The sequence below is a fragment of the Musca domestica genome, unplaced genomic scaffold (genome assembly GCF_030504385.1).
Source record: "Musca domestica strain aabys unplaced genomic scaffold, Musca_domestica.polishedcontigs.V.1.1 17, whole genome shotgun sequence".
NCBI lineage: Eukaryota > Metazoa > Arthropoda > Insecta > Diptera > Muscidae > Musca > Musca domestica.
Window position 1 is genome coordinate 9,879,904 of NW_026712230.1, and position 27,991 is coordinate 9,907,894.

The 27,991-nt window shown below is 37.7% G+C and overlaps 2 protein-coding genes across 2 annotated transcripts; both read left to right on the plus strand.

The window, feature by feature from the left end:
- The first annotated feature begins 1,391 nt into the window (after window positions 1-1,391).
- Window positions 1,392-5,775, plus strand: LOC101888132 (uncharacterized). Its single transcript, XM_005183301.4, has 4 exons — window positions 1,392-1,805; window positions 4,217-4,412; window positions 4,531-4,650; window positions 4,711-5,775. Exons 1-4 carry the CDS (start codon window positions 1,454-1,456, stop codon window positions 5,711-5,713), a joined length of 1,671 nt encoding a protein of 556 aa, XP_005183358.2. The 5' UTR covers window positions 1,392-1,453; the 3' UTR covers window positions 5,714-5,775.
- Window positions 5,776-11,468: 5,693 nt separating this feature from the next.
- LOC101901584 (uncharacterized) lies at window positions 11,469-27,671 on the plus strand. The gene is made up of 10 exons (XM_059120699.1): window positions 11,469-11,870; window positions 11,944-12,151; window positions 13,378-13,497; window positions 13,569-14,556; window positions 18,439-18,801; window positions 18,861-19,066; window positions 20,736-21,187; window positions 21,274-21,478; window positions 26,360-26,479; window positions 26,574-27,671. Exons 1-10 carry the CDS (start codon window positions 11,519-11,521, stop codon window positions 27,574-27,576), a joined length of 4,017 nt encoding a protein of 1,338 aa, XP_058976682.1. The 5' UTR covers window positions 11,469-11,518; the 3' UTR covers window positions 27,577-27,671.
- Window positions 27,672-27,991: the final 320 nt, after the last annotated feature.

Below are 27,991 nucleotides of genomic sequence, written 5' to 3' on the forward strand. Positions count from 1 at the left end.
GATATTTGCAATACTTATATAATATCCCCAACCTGTGTGTAAGGTGAAATGTTACAAAATATGAGTCAAATTGAAAAAAAATCGCATGCGATAAAAAATATAAAAATATTTTCTGCGATTTTTTTAGATTTTATACTTTTATGTCAAGAGGGCATTCTGAATTGACAAAATTTATCAAAATCGGTCCAGCCATTCTTGAGATATAAGCATTCCATCTAACATTCCTTTCCTTTGTATATACACATTGTATATATTTCGCTATATATATCCGATATATTTACTATCGGCATCTACGTAACGGTCAGAATTGACCTGTTCGTCTATTTATGATTTCGCCGGAACTAAAAATATAAATAAATATAAATAAAATAATGGAAATTTGACTTTTATTTATCACAAATATTATAGTCTTTTTCACCCACTAAATATCATCCGATGACCATGAAAATCGGAAGGCTTCTGCCCAGCCCGAAGCTTTAGCCCCATGGTAATTTCCGCGTCGATTGGTCCATAATTGCGACCTGAAGAGCAACTGCAAAATCAGGATTTTTTCCGTTTTTGGTCCATTTCGACCCCTAAATATTATGCCATCATCTCCAAAAGAAATAGGGTTCTATTCTGACCTTATCCCCACCTCCATTCTAAATTTCGTGAAGATCGGCCCATAATTGCGACCTGTAGAGTGATTACAAATTAACATGGACAGACGGACGGACGGACATACATAGCTAGATCGACTCAGCTCGGCGGGATAGGAAGATCCATATATACTTTCCTATGTGGGAAATCAATATTTCGAGGTGTTACATAATTTTTGACCCAATCAAACTTATAATACCTCCAACACATAGTGTTGTAGGGTATAAAAATACAAAATTTTTAGTACTTTTGAATACTTTTGTTGGCTTTTAGTGTCAATAAGTCATGTGGACATCAGACCACAAGAAATTCCAGATAAGAACACAGAGTTCAAGCATTTCTAAATTTCTAAAAAGAAAAAATAACAACATGTTTGCCCATGAACGTGTGTGTGTGAGAAAGTTGCAACAAATAAATACCAAAATAAACAGACGCTCAATACTCCTCACATTGAGTCAATAGTTTTTGGGATTTGTATAGGTGCATTAACCTAAGCTTAGAATTGAGACTAGTTTGAGTACACAATGTTCCAGATACAAAAACAGAGACTTAAAATGTCATTAACGCTGAACACATTCCAACAAATTAGAACAATGTCCCATGTTCAAAACACACACACACACATACTACATGTACGTGAGCATGTGCATCATCGTCTTTTTCTTATCTCAAATCATGGGTTAAAATTATTGAAAGTCATCATCGTTTAATCCGATCTTACTCCACCGGGTGGAAAAGTCAATGCCATAAATGTAACTGTAAATGACGGAAAATGCCACAGTATTAACTCGAGTCTTCAAGCGAACACAACGAAATGTTTCCATTGATCTCAACAACTTACGACGCAGAAAAACGCATCTGGTTTGGACCGAAACGCAAGGATCTGTACAGTGAAAATGCCACGCTAGGCGAAGTCATTTGTAATCAATTGCGGAAACAGCCGAATAGAATTATTCAAATCCACGATCAGACGGGAGAGGTGATGACATGCGGAGAATTGTATCGGAATGCACAAATTTTGACGAGGCAATTGGTTAAATTGAATTTAAATGCGGGTGACATCGTTGGCTTGTATGCCGCGAATAGTACACATGTGGTGACGGTAATGCTGGCCTCGTTCCTCTGTGGATGTCCTGTGAATCCTGTCTATGCTGAGTTTGATAAAGGTGAGCTAAAATGAAAAAAAAAAAAATAATAATTTTCATAGTTACGAAGAATTCCAAAGTTTAGCTGTGATAAGTATTTTTCAATGAAACAGCACCTCTACACTAAGTGCCTTCAAAGAATATTGCCAAGAGATGCACAATTATAGGTTAGGTTAAATCAGGGAGTGGAGTTGTTGCCTTAATCGGAAACTTTCCACTCTATTAAGTTCAGCCTAAAAATATGTAGAAAAGTAGGCAAAGGAGTCCATCGAAGAATGGTAGTGAAGACTACAACTCCCATAGCCTATTTTAAAGTAGGGTTCCATATCCTACTATATAAAGATAATGCTCTGTGCAACACAAAAAATAATTACAGAAAAAAATCCAGCAGATTATGAAAATAGAAAAAACATGTATCGACGTTTTTAAAATTTACATCGAAAAGTAACCTCAATAGAGGAGCAAGCTTTCCTCTTCTAAAATTGTTTGCAATTTTCAGATTAAGTTTCCCCGGAAATTAATTTATGTAGAAGAATTTTGCTTCTACAAAGCAATATTTCTGAAGGATGACGTCAAAGACAAAATTATTCGTCATCAAAATTCACTATAAGCCATTAAAGAAAATAGGTCTCAATGTCCATAATATATAAGAAAAATATATGATAATTTTTTGATCAGTTTTCGCTAGGTCTTTTTTAAAGTAACCGAGTACTTTCAAATCCACTTGGATTTTTCCATTGAATAGTTGAAATTTTTGTAAAAATAAAAATGGTTTTCATTGTCCAAATTTAAGGCGAAGATCATTTGTTGATGGATATACAAGGCGAGATAAAAAAAAACTGCAACAAAGTCAAATGCCATATTTTTTACATTTTTTTAAATTCTATTGAATGAAAGCAAAAAATGCCGGAATTAGCACCAATTTTTAGAATAAGTTTATAGTTGTTTGGTCACCTTTGAACGGCCAATGAAACCGTCATACGCTGCCCGAATGTTGCTCTCCGGTAGTTTGGCCCATTGCCAGCGAAGCGCTTGCTTGAGGTGATCGACACTTTGGTATTTTTTAGTGCCAACCTTGCTTTCGAAAATACTTCAGACACAATAGCCCAACGGATTTGTATCCGGAGATTTTGGTAGGCATTGTGCGCTGGAAATGAAGCGATGAACCTCATTTGTATCCATTCTTGGGTGGCGCGTATTGAGTGCGATGATGCTGGGTCCTGTTTGAATGTCCAAGGTCTGCGGCCAAAATGTTTGCCTGCTCAAGACTTTAATACACCCTCCAGAATATTTTCGCGATAATATTCGACATTTATTCTGATGCCAGGGTCGATTAGTACGAGCGAAGAGCGACCATCGGCTGTTATGGCGGCCCACACCATCACCATGGCCGGCGCTGGAGTTCTGGTGGCCAATCGAAGCTACACATTTTCAGCTGACCTCTTTGGCAAGTAAACACGATCATTTTGTTTGTTTACAATCTACTGGACAACGAATGTTTTCTCATCGGAGAAAACCAAATTCGGCAGTTCATCACTTTCGGCCAAGCGAAGCAATTCTTTAGCTCTTTTGAGTCTATTTTCTTTCTGTTGCGGTGTAAGTTCTTGCACTTTTTGGAATTTCAATGAATTTACCTCGAGCTCATTTTTCAATATTTGGCGAATGAAATATTTCGATATATTCAGCTCACGAACGATTTTCGGCCACAGCGATGCGAGTTTCGATCAAGTCGCTTCTTTACTTTTGGAACCATTTCTGCTGATGTTGCTGTTTTCTTCCGTCCACTTCCTTGACGTCGGGCTACGCTACCAGTATCACGGAAACGAGCGATGGTACGAGACACAAAAGATTTATTCACACTTAAATGCTGGAGGACTCTAACGATAGCCACTTGTGGATTTCCAGCCAAATATAAAGAAATCATACTATCACGCTTGAGTTCCATCACGTATATCTTTTTTTTTTCTGGAAAATTCTCACCAAAATGCTTTTGTACGCTTGTAAGCAATATAATGAGCTGTCACTGGAATAATTTTAACAGCTGTCGGACAAGTGGCTTATAAATGATAGCAGTCTGAAGTTGGTTGCAGTTTTTCTTAATTAACTTAACTTAATTGCTATACCCAATGCCCGGAGGAAGTGTATATAAAATACAGTTCAAATCGAATATCTCCTTTTAGAGTTATCTTGGACACCAGCTGGTCAGACTCACAGAGAGACGGACATTATTAGTTCGACACCAAACTTTTCAAAACAAATTGTTGGCCGAGCCTGGCTTTCTTTAAATTTTTTTTTGTGTCCTCCTGTAGTCAGGTTGTGGTCTGCCACAAATACAAAATTCAATATGTTGAGCTGTTATACTACTCCGACGTAATTAATTTTAAAAATTCATTTAATATTTATTAGTATGTTTTCCTTCCATTTTATTCCAGAGTCTGTATCTGCTCTATACAGTGTAACTCGTCCGAAAATATTATTCTGCGATGTTGAAAATTACGAAAATACTCGAAGAGTCAACGAAGAATTGAATTTAAACTGCAAAATTTTTGTTTTGAATGGCCATCTGGAGGGGATTGCCAATGTCAAAGAACTTCTGGAGTGGAATGAAGAACTCGATGAAAATTTTAGGTGAGTAAGACAACTTCTTTTTGGAGCAGTACATTCATTTGAATGCTGAAGCGTTGCTAAGGCTTCAATTCCCCCACAACACAGACATCTCTTGATACGAAAGATACTCCCTTTCTAGATATCCTTGTTTCGATTTGAACGGTGATGATACGGCCTTGATTGTTTTTTCTTCTGGCACTACGGGTCCGGCAAAGGGAGTGTTGTGTTCACATCTGGCCTTTCTTAATCAGGAAAATGCGTAAGTAAGTAGTGAATACCTCTGCACTTGACCCTCCCTTTCCCACTCTTCTCATTGCAGACCAAATCTGACCACAGACTCCGTATTGTTTGGTTTCAGTCCCATGTATTGGATATCTGGCGTCTGGGCCTTAACCACCTCCATAATGAACTCATGCTGTCGTATTATTACGGAGAAAAGTTTTACCACAGCATATTTCCTCGACTTGGTGGAGAAGCATAAAATCACCCATGTCATAATGAATGCCAGTCATTTGGCGGAGGTGGCTCTGCTGGAAGATGTTACCAAAGCCCAGGAGAAAATGAAAAGTATTGTTGCCCTTTTGGCCGGAGGTTCAGTAATGCCTACCATTGTACATGAACGCATGGAGCGGATGATACCGAATGCCAGGGAGCGGCCTGGTTTTATGGCAGCCTATGGCATGTCCGAACTGGCAGGACTGGTCAGCATGAATGGCACAATTCCAAAGCAACGTTGTGCGAGCTCTGTGGGTCAGCTGGTGTCCAATCGTATTGTGCGCATCATCGATGACAAGGGTATGCCCTTGGGTCCTAATGAGCTGGGCCAGATATGCATTCAGTTGAACCAATACTCCTGGAAGGGATATTTTAAAAATGAAGTGGCCACCAAACGGGCTTTGGTGGATAACTGGCTGCACACCGGTGATATGGGTCATTTTGATTCGCAAGGTTTCCTTCATTTTTGCAGTCGTGGCAATGATGTTTTCAAATCTAGAAATTTCCAAATTTATCCCCAAATTTTAGAGGGGTTAATTGCCAAAGTCCCTGGGGTTTTTGATGTTTGTGTTGTTGGCGTACCCAATATTTTGGCCACAAATTTAACAGCTGCCGCTGTGGTCAGAACGGCTGATGAGGAGGGCCAGCGCTTAACCGCCAAAGACATAGACGATCATGTCAAAGCAAATATTGCCGAAATGTATAATTTACATGGTGGCGTTTATTTTTTCGAAGCTCTGCCAAAAACCGCCACGGGAAAAATGTTGCGAAAAACCATCATGGATATGGTTGTGAAACGGAGCAAAGAAGAGAATGCTGTTAATTAGAAATAGAGATTTTTTTAATATTCGCGCATTATTATTTTTTAAATACAACATTATTTAATTTTTTGTGAATAAAAACTTTTATTTAGAAAATGGGTGAAGGGCCTTCTGTCGGTTAACCATTTTATGAGGCTCATCTAATCCCTTGGAAAATGTTGGGCAGTTGCGGGGGAAGGCCGAATATGTTTACCCATATGGGACTCTTTTTTTGACATCTTTGATCAGTTCTGGAGTTAACCATTTTATGAGGCCCATCTAATGCTTGGAAAATGTTGGGCAGTTTCGGGGGAAGGTCGAATACGGTGACCCATATGGGACTCTTTTTTGAGATCTTTGATCAGTTCTGGAGTTATGAAAACGTGGAGCCATGGGTAATCCTTTTTTAACATTTTGACCAGTTTTTGGGGAGGTATGAAAACGTGAAGCCACAGGGGATCTATTTTCGAAAATTTGGACCAGTTCCAGGAGAAATACGAAAATGCGGACATATTGGGAAAATATGAACATAGGTAATAAAATTGTGGACTCATAGGAACGTAGACCCTTTTTGGGCATTTTGACAAGTTCTCGGAGGGGTGGGGGGTTGATGAAGACGTGTACAAACAGGGAACACATTTGAGAATTGCATCAGTTTCGGGAGCCGTATGAAAACATGGATCCTTATTTGTAAATTTTGACTAATTCCGGTGGAGGAACGATAAAATGGAATATTTTGCGATCCTCTTGGAAAAGGTTGACCAGTTCCTGGATAAGAATGAAGCCATGCATCCATAGCGCCCATTGTTAGATATTTTGACTAGTTTCGAGGGTATACGAAGACGTATGTTTTGCAAATGTTGACCAGTTTAGGCGAAGTACGAAAACGTGGATAGAACGGGGCTAAATACGAAAAGCTGGGCCCATAGAGTGTGAGGACGTGGACACATTTTTTTATCAGTTCCAGGGAAGATACTACAACATAGACCCATATGTGATCATTATTTGGCAATTTTTTCCGGGGGATCTAGTTCTAGGATCCATATGGGACCCTTTTTAAAAATGCTTGAATTGTTCCGGAGGACGACGAAAATGTACGTTTTTGGACATGTTGACCACTTCAGGGGAATTACAAAACATGTACACATTAGAGAACCGGTTTAGATACGAAAATGCAGGCCCGTAGCGGACACTTTTTTGATAAATGTGACAAGTTCCAGGGGACACTTATTTAGAAATTTTGACCAGTTTCAAGTAATTTACGAAGACAAGGACCATAGAGGCCCCCAAGTTTGACCTTCAGCCATATGGCTAGAGGGTATATATTATTTGCCTCTTCGAAATAATGGTTTTAGACCCTAGGTCTCTTTAGACCAAATCCGTTTCAGGACGTTTGGAGTCGTTCTAGCGATGTCCGCCGGAGATAGGCCAAATCGCTCCACTCCTTCTGGTACCTGGTACCACAAAATTTAGAAATTAAAAAATAAATAAATAAAATAATGATATTTTACAGTACAGGGAGGGAAAGGATAATCCGATTTTGCTCCAAATTTGTAAATCGTAATATTTTGATCAGTGCTAGGTCAGGTGCGGACATGTACCTCCAACAAAGTGTCAAAGTTTCGGATAATTAAAACTCTTATAAAATGTGAAATAAGAGTCCGATTATCTTAAAATTTCGCACATTTCAATATTTCCACTAACACAAGGTCTGGTATAAAGAACGGATTGAACGGACCACACCTTCTAGTACCTCCTCCACAAAAGGGTCAACATTTGGAATAACCATTAAACACATAAAACTCAAAATGAGCATCCGATTACTTTTAAACTCAGCACATCTCAATACTTCTAACACAAGATTTGTTGTGAAGAGGAACAATATCGGACTACTCCTTCTGGTACCTCCCCCACAGCGTGTCAAAATTTTAAATAATTACAACTCTCATAAAACGCGAAATTTTCGAGATATCATCAAATATCTCATATAAATTGGTGCAAGTAGTCGTGACCAGTCCAAATGTGAAAGGCTTTAATATCAGACTAATGTCAGATACGAAATAGAAAATATTGGCCGATCTCGTTCGGAGCCCTTCCTATGGAGGGTCAAGAAATTGAATAATCATAACGCAAGTCATAATTATAACCGAAAATTGGCTGATGGTATGCAGCTGTCGGCAATACCGACTGATTCTATTTAACTTGTTTATTAAAAACTTTGAAATTTTGTGGGGCATTCTATCAAACAGAGTCAATCGATATTTTCCGTTTTTCCGTCCGATGTAAGTATGATAAAATATTACCATGTACAAGTTTGGAAAATATCGGTTAAACCCTTCGAGGATTATCGTGCGTACAGAAAGGCGGACTCAAAAGTGTCTGAAATTGATTTCGTACAAATAGCATATTTTCAGTATTAATTTAGATATACCCCCGTAGCCAATGTTGATGTTATAAAAATATCGTTTCTATTTTTCCAATTCATAGAAAACCATTCAACTCTCCTCTTTGGTAAAAAAACTTGTATACTATAGAATTTTTTTGCAATTAAATCCTGAACCTATCAAGTACCGTAGTCTCTATACGTTGCACCCTTTATATGACATTTAAAATTTAATATTAATTAGCTAATATATTTTAGATTAGCCAAAATCATATTTAAATGCTGATAGCTAACTCCTCCTATTATCATTTCTAAGCTATATTGCTCTTTAGTATGATAACAATAATAATAACAACAACAAGAAACGAATTGTTTGCTCCCGTTAATAGTTTGTTTGATTAGATTAGTAGTAGTAGTAGCGGCAGCAGACCCCACGTAAAGGCGACCCCCTCACGTTCTGCCACCATTAATTGGCGGGGTCTATATTGCTCTCCCTGTATGCCATACGTAATTTAAAACCTATCACAAACTAGGAAAAAACCGCTTTCGTTTTATACAAACAAACATGATGAGAATTTATTTGTAATCATTGTTTTGAAACAGAAAACAAAAAAAAAATTGCAGTTTAAAATTGTTATCTAATCACTAGTCCGGCGATATGGACGTAGTTTATGAGGGGGGTAATAAAAATGGAATTTTAAAAGTCATACTGGAACCTTTCATTCGAGTTTGCTGATGTTTGGTGTTTTTTTTAATTATAATTAGTTACAAGAATCATTTTGAGATGCAGGTTTTGGTATATACAGGGGGAGATGAAACAACTGCAACCAACTTCAGACTGGTGTCAATTCTAAGCCACTTGTACAACAGCCGTTAAAACTATTCCAGTGACAGCTCATTATATTGTTTACAAGCGTACAAAAGCATTTTTGTGAGAATTTTCCACAAAGAAAGTTATTCGCGATGGAATTCAAGCGTGATACCACATGTGACTATCGTTAAAGCACTCCAACATTTGAATGTGAATAAATCTTTTGGGTCTCCTACCATCGCTCGTTACCGAGATACTGGTAGCGTAGCCCGACGTCAAGGAAGTGGACGGAAGAAAACAACAACATCAGCAGAAATGGTCTGAAAAGTTAAAAGCAGTGGCAGAAAAGTGGCTCGTGAGCTGAACATATCACAATATTCCATTCGTCAAATATTGAAAAATGAGCTCGCGGCAAAGCCATTGAAATTCAAAAAGTTCAAGAACTTACACCGCAGCACAAAGAAAATAATCTCAAAAGACCTAAAGAGTTGCTTCGCTTGACCGAAAGTGGTGAACTGCCGAATTTGGTTTTATCCAATGAGAAAACATTCGTTATCCCAGCAGTTTGTAAACAAACAAAATGATCGTGTTAACTTGGCAAAGAGGTCAGCTGAAAATGTGCACCTTCGGTTGGCCACCAGAACTGAAGCGCCGGCAATGGTGATGGTGTGGACCGCCATAACCACCGATGGTAGTTATCCGCTCGTATTAATTGACATCAGAATAAATGACGAATATTATCGCAAAAATATTCTGGAGGTTGTATTAAAGCCTTGGGTACGCAAACTCCAACAGGACTCATCACCATCGCACTCAGCACGTGCCACCCAAGAATGGTTACAACATGAGGTTCCTCGCTTCACTTCCAGCCCACAATGGCCACAAAAATCTCCGCATACAAATCCGTTGGACTATTGTGTCTGGAGTGTTTTGGGAAAGCATGGTTGGCACTAAAAGATGCCAAAGTATCGATCACCTCAAGCAAGCGCTTCGCCGGAAATGTGCCAAAATATCGCAGAGCAACATTCGGGCAGCGTGTGATCTTTTCATTGGCCTTTTGAAGACCATAATTCGTGCCAAAGGTGACCAATTCGAACAAATCTAAACTTATTCTAAAATGTGATGTTATTTCCGGCATTTTTTGCATTCATTCCATAAAATAAAAAAAAGTAAAATTTTGTTAAACGTTTGACTTTGTTGCAGTTTTTTATCTCACCCTGTATAAGGTAACACTCTCAATAAATAGATTTGAAATTTTATAGGAAGTTTTGAATTACTTTCAGAATCATTGGGATAGAAAATGGGTCGTCCCACTTCCACTGGCATAGTCCCTATATAAGATCACTGACTAGTCCCAGAAATGAGGAAGCTATTGTCAATCATTAATGTACATTTGGGAACATGGATAAGGGAAGCTATATTAACAATTTCTTGCTAGAAGGCTCTCTAATCCCGAAAGGCCGTTGAACTATGGTATGGGTTCAAATGTAATTCAAAATCAGAATTTTGAATCAAACGTAGGTCTCGCTATCATGAATAAAGTTTAAAAAGATTGAGATTTTTATTGTGACCTTTTTGAAAAATTTCTATGATCCGTTTTAATATCATCCCCACTTAACTTTGTTGCATTTATTGTAGAAATTCCTAGAAATCACTTCGTGGTATGGTTCGAATGTGACTGATTGAACAAGATAGAAAAGTGGACTTTTTCGTTGAAGGAAAAAATCAAAAAGTGTCGAATTTTGTTTTCAACTTCGTATCAGTAGAATGTTACAAGATCTTACCAAAAAAGCTAAGCCCAAAAAGTACTCTCTACGTGTCTGGCAAGCGTTGTGCACGCTCCGTGCTATGCTAATGCACCAATTGAATACTCTCGGAATAGGAACCAGAATATTTCCAAGAAACCGACAACCCGAATAATTATGAGTCCAGAAAATCCCCAATACCTTCGAGCCGATATCTATTTAAATACCATCCAAAATCATAGTTCCAAAGAGTGGAACGAGTAACGAGCGCTTGTGATACTCCAGCGATTGAAAAAATCTATTGTACTATATTTTTCTATGCCACTTGAATAAGAACGAGTGGACTTTGCTCATTTTCGCGTGGAAGTAAAAATCGCTTAATACCCACTTTACTTTTACTGTAGACTTTTTGCTTTTGTATGGTTCATTTAAATATTAAGTTTAAAAAATCAGAAAGTAGCTTTCTGAAGCCAATACTATTTATATTTATACTTATGAATCTAATACCAATTTTTGCATTGAATTGATAAATACATTACTTAGTCAAATTTTAGCATTGCTTATACCGGCGAAAGTCTTATAAAGTCTGTAAATTTGCCATACATCTGTTAAAAACGAAACTCCAACATAGAATAAATTTATTTCATTTTTAGGAAGTTGACTTAAAAAACAATTTAAATTGTTTGCATTTTCTTTCCATTAACGATCACATGTGACATCTATAAAATCGACGCCTCTGTTTTACGTTGATTATTTTGATCTTATCAATGGCCCAAATCCCCCCCAAAAAAATAAAACATAACAAAGAAAACTTCCGATCATTTCATAAAACAAATTTTAAACAAACCACTAAACAGCAGTTGTCACCAAACCGTCCATCGAGACTGACGAATATGTATCCGCTCACCGCTACCTATTATGATGCAAAAGAAAAAATATGGTCTGGACCCCAGCGAAAAGATTTCTATAACAAGGACATAACATTGGGAGAAGTTATCTTTGAAGTTCTCAGCAAATGCCCGGATAAGGTTATACAGATTCACGATGTGACGCAGGAGAAATTGACGGCCCAACAGTTATTGGATCACTCGCGGGTGTTGAGTAAAAATCTCCTTAAATTAGGTCTCAAGAAGGGTGATGTTATTGGCCTGATGGCCAGCAATTGGACACATGTGACGACACTGATGTTGTCTTCGTTTGTTTGTGGCACCCCCGTGAATGCTCTGTATCAGAGTTTTGATAAAGGTAAGTGAGGAGGAAGTGAAAGACTTTTCGTTGGAATTAAAATTGATTTGGTTTGATTCTATCATTTTTGTAGATTCTGTTGCCATGGTCTATAAGGTCACCCAACCCAAGGTATTATTTTGTGATGCCGAAAACTATAAAACTGCCTTGGAGGTCAACAATCAGCTGCAGCTGAATGCTCCCATATTCGTAATGAATGATAACGACGTTGTGGAGGGTGTTGGACATATCAAAGATCTGTTGAAGGTGGAAAATGATATGAGCGATAAGGAAAATTTTAGGTGAGTTATTTTTAGGGGTAGATTAAAATGTTGTGATGTCTGGGCTATAAATTAGAAATCTGATTTGGGAGAGTTAATCACATGTGACGTAGTTTGATGAGACATATTTGAATTTCACAAGGTTTTCAGATAAACTAGATGCAATATCCACGTTGTTAGATGCAGTATTCCCGCAACTAGATACAATATCCACGTTGTTAGATGCAGTATCCCCGTAACTAAATACATTATCCACGTTGTTAGAGGCAGTATCCACGTTGTTAGATACATTATCCACGTTGTTAGATACATTGCACGTCCATAGATACATTATCCACGTTTTTAGATACATTATCCACGTTGTTAGATACATTACTCAAGTTGTTAGATACATTATCCACGTTGTTAGATACATTATCCACGTTGTTAGATACATTGCACGTCCATAGATACATTATCCACGTTGTTAGATACATTATCCACGTTGTTAGATACATTATCCACGTTGTTAGATGCATTATCCACGTTGTTAGATACATTATCCACTTTGTTAGATACATTATCCACGTTGTTAGATACATTATCCACGTTGTTAGATACATTATCCACGTTGTTATATACATTATCCACGTTGTTAGATACAATATCCACGTTGTTACATACATTATCCACGTTGTTCGATACATTATCCACGTTGTTAGATACATTATCCACGTTGTTAGATACATTATCCACGTTGTTAGATACATTATCCACGTTGTTAGATACATTATCCACGTTGTTAGATACATTATCCACTTTGTTAGATACATTATCCACGGTGTTAGATGCATTATCCACGTTGTTAGATACATTATCCACGTTTTTAGATACATTATTCACGTTGTTAGATACATTATCCACGTTGTTAGATACATTATCCACGTTGTTAGGTTTTCACATTGTTAAATACGTTGCACGTTAATATATATATTATCCACGTTATGAGATACATTATTCACATTTTAGATACATTATCCACGTTACTATATACATATATATATATATATATATATATATATATATATATATATATATATATATATATATATATATATATATATATATATATATATATATATATATATATATATATATATATATATATATATATATATATATTACTCAGATACTTCATAGATACATTTTCCAACGGCTTAATATCTATTTTTGTTATACACATTTTCCATCTCTCTCTCTTATTTCAGATTCCCTTGTTACGAATTGAACGGAGATGATACAGCTATGCTGTTGTGTTCCTCTGGCACCACTGGGACCCCCAAAGGAGTTAAATGCTCTCATCGAGCATTGCTCAATCAGAATGTATTGTAGGTACCACCGCTAGCTACTGCAATCAATACCCAAATCTCACATTTCATATCTAACCTCTCCCTCACAGTCTAACCCTCAAACCCGACTCGTTGACATTCACCTTCAGCGCCATGTATTGGGCCTCCGGTCTGTGGACATTGGTGCATTCTTTAATTCTCGGTTCGCTGCGCATTGTTACCACTCGGCCCTACACCCCGGAATATTTACTCGACTTGGTGCAGCAATACAAAATTACCCATGTTCTTTCGAATAATCAGTATATGGCTGAATTGGCACAATATGAAGATGTGCCAAAGATACAAAAGTGCTTGGAATCCATTGATACTCTGCTGGTGGGCGGTGCCAAGGTCACCTTGGGCCTGCAGGAGAAAATGCATCACATTTTAGCGAAGAATCTAAAACGGCCCGGCTTTGCTGTGGCCTATGGCATGTCCGAATTGTCTGGAATGTTGACGATTAATGGCGGCTATGTGACAGAACGCCTAGTGGGCTCCGAGGGAAAAATTCTTGCCAACAAAAAAGTGCGTATAATCGACAAACAAGGCCAAGCATTGGGGCCTAATCAACATGGAGAGATTTGTATTTACTCACCCTATCCATGGTACGGTTATCACAATAACGAGGAGGCCACGCACAAGGCTATGCGTGATGGATGGCTGTACACCGGAGATATTGGCTATTTCGATGAAGAAGGTTTCCTGCATGTCTGCACCCGAGACAATGATGTCTTTAAATCGAGAAATTTCCAAATCTATCCACAACTCATCGAAGAGGTTATCTATCGTTTGGCGGGCATTGCTGAAGTCTGCGTTTTCGGTATTCCAGATCCGATTGCTACGCATTTGACGTCTTGTGCTGTGGTACGTTCCCCAACGGCAGAGGGCTTGAAGCTGTCAGCCAAGGAAATCGATCAACATGTTAAGGCCCATATGGGCAGTATGTACCACTTGGCTGGCGGTGTTTATTTTGTAGATGCCATACCGAAGACCGGTTCGGGTAAAGTCCAGAGAGCCAAGGTGTTGGAGCTTGTTATGAAAATGAGAGAAGAAAAGGCCTAAATGTAAAACTGTGTTCATTGTTCATATAAATAAATAGATAATAAGTCAAATTAATTTTAATAATAAATTAAATACAATATAAAAATCTTGGTGCATGTACAGGGTGAGATAAAAAACTTGCAACAAAGTCAAAATCCATAATTTTTACATTTTTTAAAAATTTTATTGAATGGATGCAAATATATTGAAAATAGCATCAAATTTTAGAATAAGTTTAGATTTGTTCGAATTGGTCACCTTTGCACGAATTATGGCCTTCACAGGCCGCCCGAATGTTGCCCTGCGGTATTTTGTCCCATTTCCGGCGAAGCGCTTGCTTGAGCTGATCGACACTTTGGTAATTTTTGGTGCCAACCTTGTTTTCTAAAATACTCCAGACAAAATAGTCCAACGAATTGGTATTCGGAGATTTTGGGGGACATTGTGCGATGGAAATGAAGCGAGGAACTTCATTTTGTAATCATACTTGGGTGGCGCGTGCTCAATGCGTTGGTGCTGAGTCCTGTTGGAATGTCCAATGTCTTCGGCCAAAATGTTTGCGTGCCCAAGGCTTTAATACACCCTCCAGAATGATGCCACGGTCGATTAATACGAGCGGAGAGCGACCATCGGCTGTTTGGCGGCCCACACCATCACCATGGCCGGCGCTTGAGTTCTGGTGGCCAACCGAAGGTGCACATTTTCAGCTTTTTCAGCTTGATAATGAATGTTTTCTCATCAGAGAAATTTCGGCAGTTCACAACTTTCGGCCAAGCGAATCAACTCTTTAGCTCTTTTGAGTCTATTTTCTTTCTGTTGTGATGTAAGTTCTTGAATGTTTTTGGAATTTCAATTGCTTTACGAGCTCATTTTTCAATATTTGCCGAATGGAATATTGCGATATGTTCAGCTAACGAGCCATTTTTCGGCCACTGCGACGTCACAATAGCCACTTGTGGTTTTCATGCCAAATATAAAGAAGTCACATTATCACGCTTGAATTCCATCACGAATAACTTTTTTTCTGGAAAATTCTCACCAAAATGCTCTTTGTTCGCTTGTAAACAATATAATGAGCTGTCAATGGAATAATTGTAACAGCTGTCGGATGAATGGCTTAGAAATGACGAAGACGTCTGTCATAGGCTGTAGTACTCGTTAGGAACTTCAGATACCAAATTTTAAGTATGAATTTGAAGATCGGGAGATACCGTTATATGGGGGCTATACGAAGACGTGCATAGAGAATTTTTTGTCGTAGGCTGCAGTACCCAGGAACTTCAAATACGAAATTTGAAACAATTCTGATGAATAATATCGCTAAAATCAGCAAAGTGCCGAATAAAGGGAGGTATCGATATTTATGGGCTATACAAAGACCTGGACCTGTATAGACAATTCTCTGTGATAGCCTGCAGTACCCATTAGGAACTTCAAATACGATATTTGAAATCAGCAAAATACCGAATATAGGGAGGTAGAGTTATATGGGGGCTATACCTAAACATGGACCTATATAGCCCATTTTTAATACCAAAAGTCTGGTCTTCAGGACTTCACTTTTGAGTAAAATATTATCAACGTACTTTAATTCGTTCGGAAGCTGAGTGATTTCCACAGACGGACATTGAAGAATCGACATAGAATTTTATGCTGATCAATTTTATGTAAAATATTTCTTCTCTTGAGACCTTCCGCCTAAAACGAAATTGTATGTTTCTTTCAGCCGTCAACTCGAAAAAAGTTAGAGGGAAAAATTGATTAAAGAAATATGGAATATTTCAATTTTTGGAACAGTGTTGGCATGTTTGTTCGAGATACCATAGTATTTTGTTGTTGCAAAATAGTCAGGCCTTATCCCATTATTGTTGTTTTTATAAAAACAACGGCTATTCATTACTGGAGAAGATGATAATATTTACAAGAAGGTTAGGCAGGGAATAACTAGGTTTGGGAAAGAGCCACTAATACTCCTCCTCCTCAATCCTCCTTGTTGTTTTTTTGTTAGGGACATTCTCCACAGGAGTTATTTTAAAAATAACTCCTATAACGAAACCATTTTTTTACCTAAGTGACTAGATCGTAAGCCCACTAGAAGAGGAACCAAAGAATTACATTAAACTAAAATTCGTTTGGAAAATCTTCTTTCTTTTAAATATTCAGTAATTCTCGTATCGTTTACAGTTTCGAATACCAAATTGGAAATATTTTTTCTTGAAAAATGTGACATAATGTATACACCATTTTTAGTTGTAGTTCTAATAATTATACCCTCAGTCATATGGCTAGAGAGGGTATATATCATTTGATACGTCAAAACGTGCCTCTTCGAAATAACGGTTTCAGAACCTTGGTCTCGTGAAACGGATTTGCTCCAAACTTGGTACATCGTAATATTATTATCAGACATAAATGGAGTTCGGAGATGGGAAATATCGGTTCACTCCTTCTTTTTCCTAAAAAAAATTACAAGGCAAAATAACTTACTTTCATCATACCAAGTAATGAGTAATTGCCGCACAAAGTGAACATGTCCGGCAACAAAACCTAGGCGCAAAATAAAACTAGTAAAAAAGCTGTAAGTTCGGCCGGGCCGAACTTTTAATACCCTCCACCATTTGGTACAAATTTGGCAATTTCCAAAAAATAAAACCCGTTAAAAATTTTGTTAAAATCTTAAAAGCACCGAATGCTTATAAAACGACGTGGGCCTGCATAGGCAACTTTTGTCATAAATTATTACAATATTTAAATGCGAAACTTGAAGAAAAATCTATTTATAATGTAGCTAAAATCGTCAAAATACCGAACATGGGGGGTACCGTTATATGGGGGCTATACGAAGACGTGGACTTGCACAGACAATCTGGCATGGGCTGAAGTATCCATTACGAACTTCACATACGAAATTTGAAACAATCCCGGTAAATAATGTCGCTAAAATCATCAAAAAACCGAATATCGGGGGGTACCGTTATATGGGGGCTATATGAAGACGTGGACCTACATGGCTCATTCTTTGACTTTGGATGAAGTATCCATTACGAACTTCAAATACCAAATTTGAAACGATTCCGGTAAGCAATGTCGCTAAAATCATCAAAAAACCGAATATCGGGGGGTACCGTTATATGGGGCCTACAGGAAGACGTGGACCTGCAGAGATAATTTTCTGTCTTAGGCTGTAGCATCCATTACAAACTTCAAATGCCAAATTTGAAATAATTCCGGTGAATAATGTCGCTAAAATCATCAAAATACCGAATATCGGGAGGTACCGTTATATGGGGGCTATATGATAACTTGGACCTACATGGCCCATTTACGAACTTAACCTGCCTACTGGGAAAAAATACATGAGTGCAAAATTTTAGCCTTCTATCTCAATTTGTTCGAAAGATAGCGTGATTACAACAGACAGACAGAAATTTAGAAATTTACGCTGATCAAGAATATATATACTTTGTTGGGTCTGACATGAATATTTCGAGGAGTTACAAACGGAATGACAAAATTAATATACCCTCCATACTATGGTGGAGGGTATAAAAAAACCTATATACAAGTTCCAAAATGTGCTTTATGAACCCATATTTTGTTAATAAGTTTTTTTTTCCAATTCCAGCTTGTTTTTCGATGTGACCTACGCTCCTGCCTAACCATTGCTGTCGTTTAGCTTAGAAATTCTTATCATTGCTATTCCAGTTACATATTCTCATGCATATAATTCGTGTTGTTGTTGTTGTTGCATTTTTCTGCTGAGCCGCGTGTCGTTGTAAACTAACAAACACAACAACAACAGCTACAACAACACAAATAGCAAATTTTAAAACAATTAATAGAAACAAAGTGGAATCTTCGTATTTCGTTTTCAATGACATGCATTTCTCGGCCCTGCAGTCAGTTGTGGGCGAACTTAACATTGAAACGGTGACAGTCATGCTGCATCCATTGACGGCCACCTACTATGATCCAGATCGCAAGATCTGGTCTGGACCTCAGCGTAAGGATGTGTACAATGAAAATATAACATTGGGCGAAGTGATCTATGCAACGCTCTCGAAACATCCACAAAAAATCATACAAAACCATGATGTTAGCGGTGTGAAGCTGACCTGTGCTGAGCTACTGCATCAGGCCAAGGCATTGGCAAGGAATCTTTTGAAGTTAGACCTCAAAGTGGGCGATGTAATTGGTTTGTATGCCAGCAACTGGACTCACAGTACTACTCTGATGTTGGCCTCATTTCTCTGTGGAACTCCGGTGAATGCTTTGTATCCTGCTTTCGATAAGGGTAAATTTACAGGGGTTCTTAAAAAAACACATACAGAATTGGGAATTATTCCTTTGCAATTCTCGAATTGATATTCTGTGATGCTGCCAACTACCAAATTGCCCAGGAAGTGAATCGAGAATTAAATTTGGATGCCGTAGTTTTCATAATGAATGATAATGAAGGTGTCAAGGGTCTGGGTCACATTAAGGATTTACTAAATGCCAAGGGGTCCAGAGAGGAGCAATATTTCAAGTAAGTTATATATATATAAAAAAAACTAGTAAACAAATGTGATACCCTACAACACTACAATATGTTCAAAGTCCCTTTATGTGCAAATCCATTTTGGAAGATTTGGTTTTTGAAAAAATGCCAAAGAGCCCTGCCCTACCCTTAGGTTTTTGACCCGGAGAATTAGACCAATATTTACGCACTCCCTAGTATTGTGAAGTATTCAAAACAATTGCTCACGAAAGTTGTGGTCCATTTTACACCGAAATATAATCCAATGTTCATCTAAAATGCTAGACTTCTTCTCTGTCCTCAACTCTCTTCCGATGCGAAATTCCGTGTCGATCAGTTTTCAATTGTGGCCTATAGAACGACTACATAATTTGAAAAATTTATTTTTTTTAGCCATTTAAACCTTTAATAATATCCTATTTAAACCTTTAATAATCCTAAGAACAATAGGCTTCAATTCCGACCCACCCCCATGCAAAATTTCGTGAGGATAATAATACCCTCAAAACGTAGTGTTGGGGGTGTAAAAATTTAGAAAATTTAAAATTCAAAATTGTAAGTCAAATTGAAAAAATCGCATGCGATAAAAAATATGACAAAAATGGAAAAAAATTAAACAAAAGATGTAACTTTTTTATTGGTAAATTATTCCGCGATTTTCTTAGATTTTATCCTTTTTTGGCAAGAGACCATTCCGAATTAATGTTCATTGTGAAAATCGGCCCAGCGGTTCTTGATTTAAAAGCAGAATAAATAAGATAAATTCATTTACATATGTATTGTACCTATTTTGCTTAATATCCGATTTCTTGGCTTTTAGCATCACTGTAATGGTCAGAAGTGATATTTTAATGTATTTGTGATTTGGCTGGGATCAAAAATATTCGCGGTTTAGTGGAAATTTTCCCATTTTCTAACATAAAAGTTAGGGTCTACTTTAACCGCTAATTATTGTCCGATGGCCGCTCAAATTGGTAGGTTTCTGCCCAGTCCCAAACTCTAACACCATGTAAATTTTCGCGTCGATTGGTTCATAATTGTGACCTATAGAGCAACTGCAAAATCAGGAAAATGTTCTGGTTTTGGTCCATTTCAACCCCTAAATATCGGGCGATCAAATCCAAAAACAATATGGTTCTATTCTGACCCTAACCCCACCTCCATTTTCAATTTCGTGAGGATCGGTTCATAATTGCGACCTGTAGCTTGATTACAAATTAACATGGACAGACGGACAGACGGACGGATGGACATACATAGCTAGAGCGACTCATCTCGGCGAGATAATAAGATCCATATATACTTTCCTATGTGGGAAACCAATATTTCGAGGTGTTACATAATTTTTGGCCCAATCAAACTTATAATACCCCCAACACTTTATATAATACTTTATGAACCCATATTTTGTTTGTTAATAAGTTGGGTAGTACCCTTCTCTCTTTGTGAGTTAATCACATTTCCAATTCCTACTTGTTTTTGATGTGACCTACGCTCCTGCCTAACCATTGCTGTCGTTTAGCTTAGAAATTCTTATCATTGCTATTCCAGTTACATATTCTCATGCATATAATTCGTGTTGTTGTTGTTGTTGCGTTTTTCTGCTGAGCCGCGTGTCGTTGTAAACTATAAAAAACACAACAACAACACAAATAGCAAATATTAAAACAATTAATAGAAACAAAGTGGAATCTTCGTATTTCGTTTTCAATGACATGCATTTCTCGGCCCTGCAGTCAGTTGTGGGCGAACTTAACATTGAAACGGTGACAGTCATGCTGCATCCATTGACAGCCACCTACTATGATCCAGATCGCAAGATCTGGTCTGGACCTCAGCGTAAGGATGTGTACAATGAAAATATAACATTGGGCGAAGTGATCTATGCAACGCTCTCGAAACATCCACAAAAAATCATACAAATCCATGATGTTAGCGGTGTGAAGCTGACCTGTGCTGAGCTACTGCATCAGGCCAAGGCATTGGCAAGGAATCTTTTGAAGTTAGACCTCAAAGTGGGCGATGTAATCGGTTTGTATGCCAGCAATTGGACTCACAGTACTACTCTGATGTTGGCCTCATTTCTCTGTGGAACTCCGGTGAATGCTTTGTATCCTGCTTTCGATAAGGGTAAGGTTACGGGGGTTCCTAAAAAAATGCACACAAAATTGTGAATTATTCCTTGCAATTCTCGAATTTTTAACCAACTTTTCCAGAGAACGTTGCGCTGATATATAAAATAACTCGCCCCAAGTTGATATTCTGTGATGCTGGCAACTACCAAATTGCCCAGGAAGTGAATCGAGAATTAAATTTGGATGCCGTAGTTTTCATAATGAATGATAACGAAGGTGTCAAGGGTTTGGGTCACATTAAGGATTTACTACATGCCAAGGGGTCCAGAGAGGAGCAATATTTCAGGTATAGTATCTTATCTTAAAAAATTCAATGTCGCATGATTTGAAGTACTAACAAGTGAAAAAGCTGTAAGTTCGGCTACCCGATATTTGAGTACCCTCCACTATTTGGAACGAATGTGGCAATGTTAAAAAAATATCCGTAAAATATTCTGTTAAAATTTTAAAAATACCAAATGTAGGGTCTGTTTGACGACGTGGACCTGCATAGGCAATTTTTGTCGTAAATGCGAAACTTGAAAATCTTGTGGTATCCATGACGAACTTCAAACGCCAAATTTGAAACAATTTCGGTGAATAATGTCGCTAAAATCATCAAAATACCGAATATCGGGAGGTACAGTTATATGGGGGCTATACGAAGACGTGACCTGCACAGACAATTTTCTGTCTTAGGCTATACTATCTATTACGAACTTCAAATACCAAATTTGAAACATTTCCGGTGAATAATGTCGCTTAAATCACCAAAATACCGAAAAAAGGAGGTACCATTATATAGGGGCTATACCAAAAAGTGGACCTACCAAATGTCCTTATTTTGAGGTGTTACAAACTGAATGACAAACTGAATATACTATGGTGAAGGGTTTTCAAGTGCTATAGGAAAGTATTTCAATAAGGAACAAGTAAAAAAGCTGTAAGTTCGGCCGGGCCGAACTTTGAATACCCTCCACCATTTGGTACAAATTTAACAATTTTCAAAAAAAAAAAAAAAAAAAAAATCCTTAAAAATCTGTTAAAATCTTGAAAATACCTAATGTAGCCGTATATTAGAGTCTATACGACGATGTGGACCTGCATAGGCAACTTTTGTCACAAGCTATTACAATATTCAAATGCGAAATTTGAAACAATTCCGGTAAATAATGTCGCTAAAATCATCAAAATACCGAATATCGGGGGGGGGGGGGGTACCGTTATATGGGGACTATATAAAGACGTGGACCTGCACAGACAATTTTACGTCATAGGCTGTAGTATTCATTACGAACTTCAAATGCAAAATTTGAAACAATTCCGGTAAATAATGTCGCTAAAATCATGAAATTACCGAAGATAGGGGGTACCGTTATATGGGGGCTATACGAAGGCGTGGGCCTGCACAGACAATTTTCTGTGATAGGCTGTAGCATCCATTATGAACTTCAAATCCAAAATGTGAAACAATTCCGATAAATAATGCTGCTAAAATCATCAAATACCGAATATCGGGAGGTACCGTTACATGGGGGCTATATGAAGACGTGGACCTACATGGCTCATTTTTTGTCCCAGGATGTAGTATTCCTTACGAACTTCAAATACTAAACCTGAAACAATTCCGGTAAATAATGTCGCTAAAATGATCAAAATACCGAATATCGGGAGGTACCGTTATATGGGGGCTATACGAAGACGTGGACCTACATGGCCCATTTTCAATACCAAAAGTCCTGCAGACATAGTACACGTTAGAGTAAAATTTTATCAACCTACTTCATTTCCTTCGGAAGCCAGAGTGATTTCCACAGACGGATAGACGGACAGACGGACGGACATTGATAAATCGACATAGAATTTTATGCTGATCAAGAATATATATACTTTGTGGGGTATAAAATGTATATTTCGAGGTGTTACAAACGGAATGACAAACTTAATATACCCTCCATACTATGGTGGAGGGTATAAAAAAGGACAGGAAAATTCCATTTAATTAAATGTTTGGACAATTTTTAATCAAATGTTGACAGCGACTGCGCCGCCAATGATCTATCAGCTTAGTCCAATTTTGCTATACTGTTTTCAAAATTTCAGCCGGTATCTCATGAATGAATGCATCAATGTTGTCATTTGAAGCGAACTCGTATGTATAGACATGAGTTTTAATATAGCACCACAAACGAATAGTCCAAAGGCCGTCAATTGACCGGCCCCAAATATGAAATAAAATGTTCATCGAACTCGCCTCTCAATAAGCACATTGCATCGTGTTGCTGAAACCGCATGACATGCAAGTCAAGCTCTTTTATTTCGGAGGAAAAAAATTGATATCATCTGATGGTAGCCCTCACCACTCACAGTTACTTTACGATTTGCAGCATCTTTGGAGAAGTACGGTCCAATGATGCCAGCAGCCCATGAACTGCCCCAAACTGTGCCTTTTTCAGGATCCATGGGTAGCTTTAGCAATGCTTCTGGCTGATCTTCACTCTTAAATCGGCAATTTTTTTCATTTATGTTCCCATTGAGTAAAAAAAAAAAAAAAAAACAGTTAAAAAGTATCAGTCAGTTTTGCCGACATATGTATGCACCGAACCTATGTCAGTCTATCTAAATTCATTTTGACTTACATTATGATTATTCAAAAAGTTGACCCTTAATGTAGGAGATGCCGAAGGAGTGGACCAATATTATTCACTTCTCATCTGAACTAACTCTGATATTAAAATAACAACGTGTCCGATTTGGATCGACCACTCCCTTCACTTTATATGAAATATGTGATAATTTTTGGAAAATGTTGAAATATGCATAAGGCTCTAGATATTTTGGACCAAAGCACTCCACTGCATTGAATACTGATACAAATATTTGGATGTGGGAATTTTGAAGAAAATCAGATATCTATAACCAATTTTTTTGGGAATAATTGTTAATCATTATTTTAACCTTTTGTAGGGGAGGTATCAGAAGGAATGAGCTGAAAAATCATTTTGCATTTTATGAGAGGTAAAATTTAAAAAAAAAAAATTGACCCGCTGTGGTGTACGTACCAAATAGAGTGGTACGGCATATTCAATCTTCTTTTGTCTGGATATATATATTGAGGTGTGTCGGGTTTGGCAGGAATTGGATGTTTATTCCGTCTTTCAAGAGCTTCATTGGAATTCAAAATTTTGACTCGTTGTGGGAGAGGTACCAGAAGAAGTTGACCGATATATCCCATCTTCACACTAGATCATATGTTAATAAAATTATGGGAATGTCTGAAATTTGAAGACAATCGCACAATAATTTCCCATTTTATAAGAGTTATCATTGTTCCAAATTTTGACCCTTCCCCCAGTACCTGTAGTGGGCCGATATTGTCCATTTTTGCACCTAACATAGCACTGGAAAAAATATTGGGATTTGCAAGATTTGCACAAAATGGGATGATCCCCTCTTTTTCTATGAACTATAATATTATCTTCGAAATTTTTGACCATTTGTGGGGGATGTACATGATGAAGTGGACCGATTTGCCCATATTCGAACTCGATCTAAGTTTGACAATAATATTAAGATGTACCAAGTCAAATCGTATACTACCTTCAAGAGTTATTGTGCACACCAGCCAGCCAGACAGACGGACGGACGCCCCTAGATCGAATCCAAATGTCCTGAAACGGGCTTGGTCCAAAAGACTATGCACGTTTTGGTCGTATCAAATGACACGGCCTCTATAGCCATATGGCTAAAGGTATACTGCGCTTTAAAACTCTATATTTAATTTTGGGAAATATATCTCAAAATATTGTAATCTTTTTGGGGTAAGTGCCGGAAATTCGACACACAGGGTACTATCAAATCCACTTGGAATTTTCCATAATCCACACTTGCTATTGGACAGTAAAATTATAAGAAAATTTCCGGCAAATACGGAAACGTAGAAAACGAAGTATTAGGGAAGATTTTGACCCAGAATCGAAGCTTGATAAACCACCAGCAAAAAGCTTAATCTCAAGATTTTTATTTTTAAAATTTTAATTTCGAATAAAATTATATGATATATTCCGTGATTTATAGTTTCTGTAGAATATTTCGTTTTTTTCCACTTTCACGCATCAAATCGAAAAAAAAAAACGAGAAAAAATAATACAAAAAATTAAAAAAATATTTTCGAGTTTGTTTTGGCAAAATTGATCCAATTCAACTCATCAAAATAACGAATATATGGAGATACCGTTATATGGGGGCTATACGAAGACGTGGACCTGCATAGAAATCTCTCTGTCATAGTCTGTAGTATCCACCATGAATTTCAACTACCAAATTTGAAACGGTGAATAATGTCGCTAAAATCATCAAAGTACCGAATATCGGAAGGTACCGTTATATGGGGGCTGTACGAAGACGTGGACAATTTTCTATCTTAGGCTGTAGTATCCATTACGAACTTCAAATACCACATTTGAAACATTTCCGGTGAATAATGTCGCTGAAATCACCAAAATACCGAAAAGGGAAGGTACCATTATATGGGTGCTATACCAAAACGTGGACCTACCTGATTCATTTTCTATTCTAAATGTCCTGCAGACATTATAAACATATGAGTAAAATTTAATTAACCATTCCATTTCGTTCGGAAGCTAGATTGATTTCCATATACGGATATACGAACGGCTAAATCGATATAGAATGTTATGCTGATCAAGAATATATATACTTTGTGGGGTCTAAAATGTATATTTCGAGGTGTTACAAACGGAATGACGAACTTAATATACCCTCCATACTTTGGTGGGAGTATAAAAATACCGACAAATACCCTTTGCTACAATATTTTGATTTGCTCAGACCCCTTTTAAAGGAGATTTTGTATCATATTTTAAAAAAAGGACCAAAATGCCCTTTCGTGGCTCGGTTAAATTTTTAATATTTCCGACCAAAATAATCCTTGCATTGTTATCAGTTATATGGCCGAAGGCACTATATACCTAAAATGCAGGAATTTCTAGGAATCTTAATCCGAAAATACATATTAAAGAGATTAGAATTTACCCTCTCATTAGGGTTACTTTTCGATGTAAATTTTCAAAACGGCGATACACGTGTCTTTTATTTTAGCTCTACTTTTATAATCTAGGGGACTTTTCCTGTAATTTTTATTCGCATATTTTGTCATTATTTACAGATATCCCTGCTACGATCTCAAGGGCGATGACACGGCCATAATCATATGTTCATCGGGCACGACAGGCACTCCAAAGGGAGTTCGTTGCTCTCATCGTGCTTTTCTCAATCAGAATGTTTTGTAAGTATACTCTATCTCTATCTCTCGCTCTCTCTCTCTCTCTCTCTTTCTCTCCATACGCCTAAACTACTAATGTAATGTCGATTCCCAACAGTCTAACCCTGAAAACCGATTCGGTAACATGCAGCTTCAGCACTCTGTATTGGATATCTGGAGCATTAGCCCTTATTTCCTCGCTGACAACTGCCTGCTTACGTGTGGTGACCTCCCAAGCCTATTCCCCTGAATATTTTCTCGATTTGGTTCGCCGCTACAAGATTACCCATTTTCTGGGCGGAGGAAATTTCATGGCCGAATTAATTATGTATGCCGAGGAGGAGGTTATTCAAAAGAGTTTGGAATCCATCGATACGATGTTGATTGGTGGCTCCAAAGTCCTACAGGCTGTCCAAGAGAAAATGAACAGTATTTTGGCATGCAATAGTCAGAGACCTGGATTTTGTGTTGCCTATGGCATGTCGGAATTGTCGGGAATGCTGAGCATTAGCGGTGGTCATGTCATGGAACGGCTGGAGGGTTCCGAAGGCAAACTGGTGGCCAATAAACAGGTTCGAATTATCGATAAATTAGGTCGGAATTTGGGACCCAATGAACATGGTGAAATTTGTATTCTCACACCGTACACTTGGTCGGGATATTACCAAAACCCCGAGGCCACAAGTAAGGCTTTGCGCAGCAATTGGTTACATACCGGTGATATCGGCTATTTCAATGACGAAGGATTTTTGCATGTCTGCGCTAGGGACAATGATGTCTTCAAATCGAGAAATTTCCAAATCTACCCACAGCTTATAGAAGAGGTGATCTGTCGCATCCCCGGAGTAGCAGAATGTTGTGTATTCGGTATTCCTGATTTTGTGGCCTCCCATTTGACGGCTTGTGCTGTGGTGCGAACGCAAAATGCCGATGGCCTAAAGTTGACCACCAAGGAGATTGATCAGCATGTTAAGGCCAATATGGGTAGCATGTATCATTTGAGTGGTGGTGTTTATTTTGTGGAAGCTATACCCAAGACCGGGTCGGGCAAAGCGCAACGGCGTAAAGTTTTGGATCTTGTGATGAAAATAAAAAAGGAGGGAGGTGAAGAAAAACCATAATATACGTATTATATAAAAGTGTATGATATACGTGTATGGTTTTGTGTGAACATTGTGTTTAGATAAATAAATAATTAAGCAGATGAAAACAGAAAGTTTGTATTTTTTGTTGTTTCTCTTTATTGTAGGAGCTTGTGCTCATGATTCATGTCACTTAGTTTGAGAAGAGGGTTGGGATCTTGTTACCATTTAGTCTAGCTATTATATTTGAAGTTCTGCCTTCTACAAAAACCCTTTTATTTTACCATTCATTAACAAAGATCCCACTAAAATTGGACCAAATTGGAGGTTCTGACCAAATTGTACGAATCCTATGATTTTTTATAGTTGAATGAAGCAATGGGCCTTCAAATTTTATTTTGACGTCCTCTTGTATAAACACAGATGAATCCTTCACCTAATGTAGGATTCAAAG